This window comes from Glycine soja, chromosome 20 (assembly GCF_004193775.1).
Source record: "Glycine soja cultivar W05 chromosome 20, ASM419377v2, whole genome shotgun sequence".
Classification (NCBI taxonomy): domain Eukaryota; kingdom Viridiplantae; phylum Streptophyta; class Magnoliopsida; order Fabales; family Fabaceae; genus Glycine; species Glycine soja.
Window position 1 is genome coordinate 45,838,490 of NC_041021.1, and position 13,032 is coordinate 45,851,521.

General features: G+C 30.2%; 1 protein-coding gene across 1 annotated transcript; it reads left to right on the forward strand.

Moving 5' to 3' along the window:
* The first annotated feature begins 5,303 nt into the window (after positions 1-5,303).
* Positions 5,304-8,341, forward strand: LOC114402247 (GABA transporter 1-like). The gene is made up of 7 exons (XM_028364751.1): positions 5,304-5,578; positions 5,718-5,948; positions 6,562-6,659; positions 6,763-6,949; positions 7,033-7,163; positions 7,531-7,764; positions 7,863-8,341. Exons 1-7 carry the CDS (start codon positions 5,449-5,451, stop codon positions 8,241-8,243), a joined length of 1,392 nt encoding a protein of 463 aa, XP_028220552.1. The 5' UTR covers positions 5,304-5,448; the 3' UTR covers positions 8,244-8,341.
* Positions 8,342-13,032: the final 4,691 nt, after the last annotated feature.

Sequence of the window (13,032 nt, forward strand, 5' to 3'; positions counted from 1 at the left end):
TAATTTTTTTTATTATGTTTTCTTACGTTTATATCCGCATTAGGATGGGTTAAAAAATTGATATTTCCATGAAAATGTGAAAATTTATTATCTAATATACATGTAATTTTCTTTTTTATTTAAATTATTTTAAATTTTAAAAACTATTCCTAACAATATTAAACTTTAATCAAACATTTTTTAAAATGCCTGAAAATGATATTTCCATGTTCTATTCCCGAAAATAACACTCCTCGTGTAAGAAGATTCTAAAAAATAAACGTCCCCTAAAAGTGTTTGTCCAATAGACTAAATTATATTTTTGGGATTGTTATTTTTTTGGAATAATTTTTTTATTAAAGATGTTTGATAATCAATTATCATTCCTTAAAATGTTTTAATTTAAAATAAAATATTTAAAAATAGAATAAAGGGAAACTAGAAAGTTGTAATAACTTTGATTTTTATGGGGTATAAAGATTTTTACTTTTTTTCATGTAACAATGAAAATAGAAAGAGGAAAAAATATGTGTAATATAAATTCTTGAGAATAAATAATACCTGGGAATAACTTTTTAGAATTTGTATGAAACATGAGAATGTTACATTTTCAAGCTCATATTCTTGAAAATAACTTTTTAAAACTTGAAAAAAAAACACTCTTATCTTAATAATAAAAAATATGGACCTATTTTTAAATATAATAATTGTTAATTTCTAAATGTTTTTAATTTATCGTATATCTATTAATAAAATATTCACTCATTTTTCTATGCAACTTATGTATTCATTGACCTGTTAAAATTTAAACCATATATACTCAATGATGGAAATAATTATTCTTAAATTATGAATACTGTTATTAAATATAATTTTCACTTAAATCATTTAATGCTATAGTAATTTCTTAACTAAAATTTAAATTTCTGATATTATTAATCAAATTTATTTCAAAAAATCTTGATGTATTAGTATTTTTTTAGTATATACCACAGAAGGAAATATTAAATATGAGTTCTCTTGTGTTTTTGGAAGAGGAGTTTTTCTTCCCCCAGAAATATCTCAGCAGTGTATATATTTTGAAAGTCAAAGTGTATATTGTTTTTAAATTTTATGCAAAATGTCTAAAAGTAATTATATTTTTGGCCTAACTTTCATACTGCAATATTCATCAACAAAATCCTTAAAGATAATTTTGGTGACATGGAAGATTAATTACTCTTATTTGTCTTTATAAAGTCAAAGTAGTGTCCAATAAATAGTGGTCCGACTTTTCAAACTCATTCATTGATTTTCTTTTTCTCCTTAAATATTGTTCATGGGAGAAAACTAGGCATGCATGCATGAGTATGGGATCATTGATTATTAGTGTTATTTTCAAAGGTTTAATTCGAAACGATTTGAAATATGATGTGCTTTTTAGGTAAATATCTACAAAAAAAAAATGTTCAGGAGACTAATAGCCGTCACAGAAGGAAAATTCAACTCATAATAATAGACTTCAAAGTTCATTAACATCGTCACTATGGCCGGTGGCGTACTTGTATTAATGGTGGGGAGATAATATGCTTTGGACTTAAAACTTTTTTTCAAAAAAAACTTCATCCCTTATCCCAATATATACTACTACTATAATTAGAGTAAAAGAATTAAAATTGCTTTAATTTATTAATAAGCAACGTTACCAATGCAATATTTTATCATCAAGTAAAATTGATATAGGAATAATTAAATATGGGTCTCAGTTCTAATCTAATATGTCACACTTCTTATTCATTAAGTCACAAATAATTTTATTTAATCACAAATAATATATATATATATATATATAAAATGAGTGTCTTTTGTGCATTTCTTATCAATAAATAGTTTTATTATGATGTAGATATTTATATAAAGAATAGCGCACATGTATGTAGTCCACATGTATATTGTCCACTTGCAAAGGTTGATGTAGACCTTGTACGGGTCAACCCCAGTGAATTACTTATTAATTTTATCAAGTGAATTAATTTATAAATTAAATTAAATTAAAATGTTGTTAATTAGTATGAGTAGAATTGGATTAAGATTTTTTAAGCAAGATATTATTTTCAAATTTTGTGGAAAAAAATATAATCATTTTGCATCAATGTTAAGATGATAAAAGAAAAACTTAAACTAATTCACGTCATTTACTACTATAAACTATTCCAATCAAACACGGTGTATTGTTGAATAATTGTCATTTAATGTTGGTATACCTGCACAGAATCTCACAATCATCCTTGTTAATCATTTTTTTTCCATTTCTCTAATGATCATATATAAATACTTACGTTATATCTTCTTTAAAATCTAAAAAAGAACAAAAGTGTACTATAGAAATATAAAAAATTACACTAATGTTTTTTAAATGATATTTTTTAAAGGTAAATAGTAATATATATATATATATATATATATATATATATATATATCTATTTAAAAATACATAATTCAGATTACTAATTGAAAGACAAATGATAACGACAACCACTTAAGTTAGTTTCTAACCTTTTACTATTGAAAAATTTATTTGATGGTTAGTTAAACAAATATTTTAAATAAATTATAACATTTTTTTTAAACACTACTAGAAATCATATTTTTTATTTTATTAATTTTTAACTTTTAGTTTTTTACATATTATTTAATTTTTATTCTTAAAATATTTATTCAATTTTTTTATTATTCTTTTTAAATATGTTATTTATATTATTTTACATTTTTCAACTATTTTAACGATTAATTTTATTAAACACTTATCATATATTAAACTAGCTTAAAGGCTTATAGTTAATTTTATCGAATATAACTTAGAAATTTGTATAAATTTATAATATATACTAATACTCCAAATATACATCTTCTTTTTTCTTTTTTGGGTATTCATACACACCATATTAAAATTATATTATGTGCCTTTAGCCAAGAGTTAATGGTCAATTTTTATTTATTTAAATGAGCTAATCAGAAAGGAATCTTGTTAATTACTATGCGTTAGTTAATAATATTTTAGTTAATTTTTTAACTCGTTAATATTTGGCTTTTTAAAAAGTATTGTTGGCTAGTAGGTTACTCAATTCATACGTTGCCAACATTTTTTTCTCTCTCACCAAGACAATAAAATAAAAGCGGACAATCAATGTATAAAGGTAGTTGTCATAAAAATGAAGGAAAATAATCATCATTCTTATAAAACAATTTATTGAAATATCTAATATGTAAATATGTAGTTTCAGGTTTGACTCTTGATTTTTTTTAATTGTTAATTTATTAATGTTTCTTAACTCGAAGAATAAATCTATGATTTTTTTTTCATTGTCTTCTGGAAAGATGTGAGTTTCTAATTTTTAAATGTAAATTTAAAAATATAACACATTCAATTAAAATTGAGTTGAATTAAATTTTAACTCAATTTCAAATATTTTTTAGTTTAATTTAAAAAAAACACGAGAAGATATTTTGGGTTTTAGATTTTTGATGTAAAAATAAATTGAAAAATATTAACTAATATCTTAAAGATATTGATTAAAAAATTAAAAGTAATTTTTGAAAAAAAATATTTTTAATTCTTATATTTCATTAAATCTTTTATTTTTAATATTCTTCGTATCATCCAATTTAGTCATTTAGTCATTGTATTTTAAAAAAAAAAATTGTTTTTAGTCTTTTCTCATATGATATTGATGTTGACATTATTTCTTATAGGACAAATACATTATCTATTTACCGTGAGAACTTATGGAAGTAACATTTTAAAAAATAAACATAATCAGAACAAGACGCAAAAACAATTATGCAACAACGGTTACAGAATGATATGATAATCGGAATCTATCAATTAATTCTAAAAGGTCAATAAATTTAAATATTTTTTTAATTTCTTTATTTATCATTTAATGATAAAAGGAATCAAGTTTATGTTGATAAAAGACTTTTTTTAATCGTTACCTAAAGACAATTATATTTGAATTAGTTAAGGAAAATTGTATTCAAACTTTAAAATTATTCCATTTGTTTAGTTATTAATTTTTTTTCCAACTCAAAAAGGTAACACGTAATTAAGAGAAAGAAAAAGAAAGACTAAGGAAGATTAAGCATCTAATTAGATTTACACATATACCCATTAGTGAAAGCAATTATTTTCACAATTTACACATCAACGCCCAAAAGTGAAATTGTTGTCCTAACAGTTACAAAGATTAATATCACCCCGAGATAAAGAATAAGAAACTAACCAGGAGCATCTTTTTTAATGCAATCTAACTAGTATCTAAGATAGTATTATTCTATTTACAAATTTATGTGTTGAATTCTACATAATTTTCTAACTCAATTACTCTCTTCCCTTAGTTTCGAAATCATAAAATGGTTCACTTAGCTGTGAAAAGTGAATAGGTACGTGATGCGGGTTATTTAAAACAAAAATCCAAATTTTGTTAAATATTTTAAAATCAAACTAGAAAGATTTTCTTCATGTATAAATCTTCTATTAGAATGGTTTGTTTTGACTAGAGGCAACTGACTATTTGCATAAAATAGTATTATACCGTTAAGACTTGTTTGTTTGTGTTATCTTAAGAACAAAATTTAAAAACTGTATATAAGTTAATAATACATTTTCTTTAGAAAATAAAAAAAAAATTTAGAGTTTTTTTTTTAGAAGTTGGAAACAATAGTACCTCTAAAAGAATAAAAAAATTATTATTCTAAAATTAAATAAAACGAGTCCTAAGTAAAAAAAATATTAAAAGCAATAATTAATTAATTATTAAAAAAAATAATATAATCACTCAAAATGGTTGCTTTCAAGTTTAAGTGTTTAACCACGAACATGATTGCTTTCTCACTTTAACAACTGTGAAACTAATCAGAAGAACTCAGTTGTATTGTAGCCAGGTTTCCCGCATGTGTGAAATGGAAATCTTTGTATGGTGACAGGCTGTATCTGGTCAACATTTTCTCACAAAAATACATAGAATGTGGCAACCATAATATATAATATACTATAATACAATGCAGCTGATTAAATTTGACTTCAATATTGATGCTGGATGAGCCACCTTGATGCTTTATTCATTGTCACCCTAGCCCACCTCACCATGCCATAAAACTCTAAGCATTCTTATTAAACTAATCATCAAGCAAGTTGTTACACATGTGTGTCACTGTCTCATATACCATTCAAAATCATCATATTTTTTTTTTCCAACGCACTGTAGTTAATCTTCTTTGACCTCAACCATGTTTCTGCTGTACCCCCTAAACTAATTTCGGTCTTTTTCAACATTCTTGTCAACTTGCCTCTCTTATTTATTTATCTATCTGTGTACGAGATCATATAGTATTATTGTTAGCTCAAGGTACATATATGAAATTATAAAAAACAACAACAACATAGGAGATACAAAGAACAAGGATTGATTCGTATCAGAGAGAGAGAAGATGGGAACTGTTACACGCAGCTCCTCTGAAGTGTATTCAAGTGACAGTGAAAAGGGGTTTGCGATGAACCACTCTACTTCTACTTCCCCAGAGCTAGATGCAGGGGCAAAGTTTGTTCTTGTATCTCGAGGTGAGGCTGCTTTTCCTTTTTATTCCATCATGGTTGTGATGAACAGAAGCAAAAGCAAAAACAGCCTTTGTTTTTTTTTACTTTTCCATCAAGATGAGAAAAAGGGTGTTTGTGTTGATGAATTGTTCACTATACGCAGGATCATGGTTGCACTGTGGGTACCATTTGACAACATCTATTGTGGCTCCGGTGCTTCTTACTCTTCCTTTCTCCTTCACTTTGTTGGGTTGGGTTGGAGGAGTGCTTTGGTTGACCCTTGCAGCAGTTATCACATTCTATTCATACAACCTTTTATCTGTGGTCTTGGAATATCATGCACAGCTTGGCCGTCGCCAGCTACGATTCAGGGACATGGCTAGAGATATTTTAGGTGATTTTTCAGATTCTTTTGCTTCCTGCTTTGAATTAAAAGCATCTCACTTTTCACAAAATTATCTTGTTTTTTTGGGGGGACATAAAATCATCATGTTATGTATTTTCGTGGTCCAAATTTGCTTTCATCTTCAATTCAAAATATGTTCAGGGTGTTTGGAAACCTGATGAGAAGTATAAAATCATGTCAGCCGCGTGGAAGTTATATCAATTAGCTTCATAGTAAATGTGAAAAATCAAAACTGGGCCGTGGAACCAAAAGCTGGAACTGCTGCTTTTCCGAAATTGGTTTTCTAATTTCTTTGTCAGAAGAAAATCACTTCTATTTTTGAAAAAGGCTGTGCACAGCTTGGTGTAATAGCTTCAGACTCTTTATCATATATTAGAAAAATTAGAGAGAAACTATACTGGAGTATAGACAATAGCTACTAGTCATCTACAGAAACTTTTTATCTGCTAGTGTTATCCACTACTTTAGTAGGAATTTGGACTACTTGTCTGATTTTTCTTTTCCCGAGACTAGTAGTTTCCTTATTTTCATTGTTGCATTCCTTTACTTGGATGGCTTGTGTGTCTTAAATGGTATAATTGAAATGAAAATGTTGTGGCAGGACCTGGATGGGCAAAATACTTTGTAGGCCCTCTTCAATTTGCTATATGCTTTGGCACAGTGATTGGTGGTCCTCTAGTGGGAGGAAAGAGCCTCAAGGTAATTTAATTATTAGTGTCATTTGGCCATTACAGTTTCTGAAATTTCCCATTCCCATGTTACTGTGTTTTATTGAGAATCTACATTTCCATCTTCTTTGCAGTTCATTTACCAGCTCTACAACCCAGAGGGATCAATGAAGCTTTATCAATTTATTATTATATGCGGGGTCATAACACTGATTTTGGCTCAACTTCCATCCTTTCACTCCCTGAGGCATGTTAATATGATTTCTCTAATTCTTAGTGTGTTGTATGCCACATGTGTCACGATCGGTTCTATATACATTGGTAAGGAAAGGAAAACACAATGGCATTGGCAACCTGAGCAGAAACTTGTAATCAACTTGATGTCTTGCTTGTATCTACCACAGGTCACTCCAAAAATGCGCCACCAAGGCATTATTCTGTAAGAGGTTCTGATGCTGATCAACTCTTTGGTGTGTTCAATGGTATCTCAATCATTGCTACCACATATGCTAGCGGAATCATTCCAGAAATACAGGTTAGTTTAGCATCTTGCTATTCATTTTTCACAGAAACAAATTCTCCCTCCAGTTTTTTACATAAGAAACAAATGGCTGCATTTCTTTGGTCCTAACAAATGCCTATGATTTCATTTTGCCTATGGTTTTTTTTTTTATCGAAATTTGTTAGAAATTCATTGGAAATCATTGTAGAAGTGCATTAATGACACTTTTTAATGAAGAATTCCAATTTTTTACTCCTTAACCACTGCCTGAACTATTTAATTATATGGGTAGTTCTGGAATAAAATTTGAATTTATAACATTATTAATTAAAATTAACTAACTAAGCACCTATTAGACATCATGTCAAGTCACTAAGTAGAATTCTTCTGCAATTTGCAGGCAACATTGGCGCCTCCTGTGAAGGGCAAAATGTTGAAAGGGCTATGTGTCTGTTATTCTGTTATAGCCACCACCTATTTTAGTGTTGCAATCTCAGGTTATTGGGCATTTGGTAATGAATCCGGTGCATCAATTCTTGCTAACTTCATTGGTGAGACGAAGCCTTTGCTTCCCAAATGGTTTTTCTTGATGACTAACATATTCATCCTTCTACAAGTGATGGCACTGACTGCGGTAAGAACAGCTTCTTGGTATAATATACATTTGTCACTTTTTGCAATTCACAACATTCCATGTTCATGATGAATAACCATAGATTGGTCATGTTACAGGTTTATCTGCAACCAACAAATGAAATGTTTGAAACAACTTTTGGAGACCCAAAAATGGGACAATTCTCCATGCGCAATGTTGTGCCAAGGGTGGTACTTCGGTCACTATCAGTGGCAGCAGCCACGGTTTTAGCAGCTATGTTGCCATTCTTTCCAGATATAATGGCTTTGTTTGGGGCATTTGGATGCATTCCTCTTGATTTCATTTTGCCTATGGTTTTTTATAATATGACTTTCAAGCCCTCAAAAAACACCATAATGTTTTGGGTGAACAATGTGATTGCAGCAGCATCCTCAATTTTAGTTGTGATTGGAGGAATAGCATCTATTAGACAAATAGTTATTGATGCCAAAACATATAATTTGTTTGCAGATATGTAAAAATTATAGCAATACATACAAACATCAGTCTAAGTTTCATTGCAATTCTATTAGTCATCTCGAATCAAGCAATTTTTTCAACGGTGTGGATTTTCTGACCCATTATCTTGTTAGAACTTAGAAATTACTAGCTAGTAGTATGTTTTATTGACAGCTTGATGGTTGTGGGCAATGCACGTCTATAGCTACTGGGGTTTAGTAGTTTATCAAGACAGAACTGTGCAGTATTAGTCTTTAATGTGTAACATCATTTGATTGCTGGTTGTAGACCCACAACGTTGTGTGGGTGCCAAAGATGTAATTAATAGTTGAATTGTTTAAGACATTATGTTGATTGAAAACCAATGTAAAAAAATCATAGTCAAGGAAATAACCTTTAGACGTGGGATAAAGTGGAGAAAAGGTACCAGAGAAGTTAAATGAAAATAGTTAATTAGAGTAGTAGTTGAAAAGAAAAAGAATTAATAAAGGACATTGAATGCAATAGTAGTGAAGGAGGTTGTACTAGACTCCTTTGTAGAGGTCTATGATCATGAACCAAGCTAATGAGTTGGCCCATTACAATTAAACTCAATAGCTGGTCCACAAAGACTCAAGATTGAGAATTTTCTGCCGCTACACGAATCCCAATTCACCCGAGAGAATAAAGTTTGTTAAAAAAGCAGACACAATGAATTTCACAAGTCACTCTTAGTCCTAGAGACATTTGCCACGCCTTATCATGAAATACTACTATGAGTAATATAGAAATAACTTAAATAGGCCATATATGCCTCAAGTACAACCTCTAATTTTTACACATTCATTTTCCTCTTGTATGAACATCAAATTCCTTACAAGTAAACTGCTCAAATTTGATTTGTCACATCTAAGAAAATTCTATTTAGATATTCTTCCTCTATTTAAGCATTGATTGAAAGGGAGAGGGGGGGGGGGGGGGGGGTATTTCAACCACAAGGTGCCACCTCAATCAAAAACGTTATCCTACCTTATCATACTAAAGTTTTACTTAAAATCAAAATGGCCATAATAAATTTACGATTTTTAGGTGAAAAATATTCAATGAAAAAGTATTTTTAATAAAATTATTACTCAAACTAACAATAAATAAAATAGATTTAAATAATAGAATTTGAATTTATTAAAAATACAATTCCAGAATGCAGATGAAACGTGGTATACTATACTATCATTCGGTAGTATATGTGTGTTTTAGTTTTTTTTTTTTTTTGATAAGTAAAATTTGTATTGATATAAGCTGCACAAGTGCAAAAAGTTACAATAATTACAGTAATTGGCAATCCCCATTCAAGAGCCTACACAATCAGTGGTATAGCAATAGCAGAAGACAATTCAAAAAATTCCACCAATAACATATTAGCTTATAGAAGAGAGTTGCATATGGGAAGATGCTATCAAACATAAAATAAGGAACGCCCTCCACCTTATATATGTGTGTTAGTGTCACTAGTTCAATTTCATGCAGCTTTTGATTTCCATAGCTATTGCTATCTCCTTGACGCTTGAGAAAAAAGAACGACAATGACCAAAAACACTGAAATTGAAAGCGCGGTGACTGAAAAATTACCCAAACAACCCACACCGAACCTCTTCTCTTTGTTCCCTAAACTCAACTTTCAACTCCCTTTTCTCCCACCCAAACCTCCGAACCACTTTTATTACTTTTCATGGAATAATTTGTCCTTTTCGGCGTCGGAATCCGAAGCCCAGCGTCGTTCGGTTTCCCATAACCAACGTTGTGGTGGCACCTCTCCACGCTGAACCTGATCACTCTTTTCCCGCCAATACATCCAATCCTCTATTACTCTGCCAGTTATTCCCCTCTTTTATTTATTTAATTTGAATGTTGAAGGGCATCATCACTTGGTTAAAGTTTTGATTTCCCTTTCTTGAAGCGAAAATTCCATTCATATGTATGATATCAGGGTTTAGGATCTCTCTTGGAGCTTGCAACTCTTATATATGAATTTTTACAAGCCGCAATCATAATGCCATTATTAGCACAAAACCTCATACTTGTCCGGTGACAAATATGATCCGGTGAATATTTTTATGAAACTTTGTGATTAAGTGACGGTATACTATTAAGAAGGTTGGTTACGGAGATATAAAGTTGGTTGAGTGTTTAAGAAAGAAGAAAAAGGAAGTAAAATCACGGGTTTGATTACATTAGTTCTGATGTATATTTCTTCAAGTGTCATTGTATATATGTATTTTTGTATATGTATGTATGAGCTTTCCAAAGCTGGTTTTTTACCAAGTTAGATATTCCATAATAAGCTGTTCTGTTCAAAGACAGGATATTCGTGGAAGAGGTTGATTAGTCTTGTTATACTCCATTTACATATTCTCACAACGTTACTTCGTTTGATTTCAGATATATGCGTTCGTAGGGTACTTCATTTCAACATGGATTCGGGCAAGGTGGAATGAGAGGTAGGGTTGAGGAAGGTCTCCCAATGATAAGAGGGCTGAAGGAAGGCATTCTGATGATGGTAGTCATCCATCTTCAAGGAAATGGGATGAATAGAAATTCTCACTGGACACAGTGCTATGTCAATACTCTCAAATTCTCTGTATGAACAAAAAATTGGTTTATTTGCTTAAATTGCTTTGAAGAACCAAATGCTGTTGAAGGTGCTCTTTGTCATATACCAAAAGTTGTTGAATTGGTACATATTTTCTTTCTTTAGTATCAAGTAATGACAAATGATGACATTGAATATATATAATTTCTAGTACGTTGTAAATCATCAATTCTTACTTTTCTCTTATAATTTTAAGTTGCAAAATTATTTATCAAAATTTCGTATTCAAGTAATTTTAACATTTCCTAATAGATAAAATAACTAGTTTATATAATTTATATTAATACATAATTAATCTCAAATGAGATTTAAACCATTTTAATTTTGAAAATTTGTTTTTAATGGTAGCAACAAGTATATTATTGTGAATATTCTAGTCCGCCGGAGTTAGATGCAGGGGCAAAGTTTGTTCTTGTATCTCGAGGTGAGGCTGCTTTTCCTTGTTCTTAATGAACAAAAGTGACAGAAAACTTTGTTTTGAGAAAAGGGTGTTGATGAATTGTTCACGATATGGTGGTGGGCAGGATCATGGTTGCAATATGGGTATCATTTGACTACATCTATTGTGGCTCCGGTGTTTTTTGTTTTTTGTTTTTTTTTTTGAAAAGTCAAAGAAGAACTGTATATTACTTTAACTGTAGTTTGGAGCACAAGTAGTGCCACAAAAAGAAACAACTACGTAAGATCATCATGTCCAGTGACAGATACAAATAAGCTAAGTACCCTGTGTACATGCACAATATCAAGTGAAGTACCCACAACCCATAATATGATCACAAAATAATTGAACCCTGTGCTATCAGCAACTTGCGCCAAGAGCATTCCTCGATCCGTTACTACTGCACTCCGCTTGACAACGCCAGCTCACATGTGCATTTTGCATGACATCTGTTAAGCTCATAGGCAGTAATTCCATTGTGAATTGCTGAAACCCACCCAAATAAACTAACCCAACTGTAATAGTTCAGCTAGCTAATACACCACAGAGGATCAATCAACCAATAATAGTAAGATGCAGAGAAGCCTTCCTTTTTGCCTTTCAGCCACAGCCAAGCTTTGAACTTAATCGTGTCAATGATTTGCTGCAGATTTCCTCTCTCATCTTTAAAAATAATCTGGTTCATGTGTATCCAAATCATTGCAGCCCAAGTCACCCACCACGCCAATCTTACCTTGTTGCCTTTGAAACCAAGAGCATGTTCCAGATGTGTGGAATGCAGGAGTCAGGGAGTGGTTGCTGTCTCCCTATCCAAGCGTAACATTCCATCCAAATCTGATAAGAGAACCTGCAGGAGAAGAACAAATGGTTCAAATTTTCTGCTTCCTGGTTACAAAAACAACAACACGACCAAGCTTCTTACTCTTCCTTTCTCCTTCTCCTTCAAGCAAATTTTAAATATGGAAACATGCTTGCGTTTAGTTAATTAGTTCCAATAGAATAAGCACCAATATGTATGTCTGTATATGTCTTCCATCCACTCCTAACATTACAGCCCCCATAGTAAAATCAGCAACATTACCGAATTCTGTAATGAAAAGTATCTGCATAATTTAGTCCGGCAGAAACCAACACATCTCACACTGTAGCACATTACTAATATTTATCAATTCTTATTTTACCCTTATACTTTTAAGTTGCAAAATTATTTACGTATCAAGTAATTTTAACATTGTTTTATAGATAAAGTAACTAGTTTATTTAATGTATTTTAGTACATAACTAATCTCAAATGAGATTTAAATCATTTTCATTTTGAAAAATTGTTTTTAAAGGTAACAACTATATTAAGTAAAATCAGAACTATTGATATCTGATGAAGAAAATTAGTAAATCATTTGAAGTCTTTAAGATTCGAAACCTTTGTAACTTGCTTGATTATTTCAAATGTTCATTTTTAAAAAAGAAAAGTAAAACAAATTAATGACATGAATGATAACAAATCAACAATGAAAAGTAGAAAGTTAGAAACATGAGAGAGGTTCAAGAATGAGAAGGAGAAACAATAGAAGAGATATAGTTTTTTTTTTTTCATGGCAAGGGAAGAGAGATAGCTAAAAATATTGAATATGAAAAAAGTTGTAGAATAAATAGTTATAATTTTCTTTAATAATTATCAATGTGTTGATTAAAAGTTTACAACAATAACTTGGATAGAAAATAATGAATCTCTAATAATTAT

Coding starts and splice junctions, on each gene's coding strand:
- LOC114402247 (XM_028364751.1), top strand. CDS start 5,449: ATGGGAACTGTTACACGCAGCTCCTCTGAAGTGTATTCAAGTGACAGT. Junction 5,949..6,561: donor CATGGCTAGAGATATTTTAG/GTGATTTTTCAG, acceptor ATGTTGTGGCAG/GACCTGGATGGGCAAAATAC. Junction 6,660..6,762: donor TGGGAGGAAAGAGCCTCAAG/GTAATTTAATTA, acceptor TCTTCTTTGCAG/TTCATTTACCAGCTCTACAA.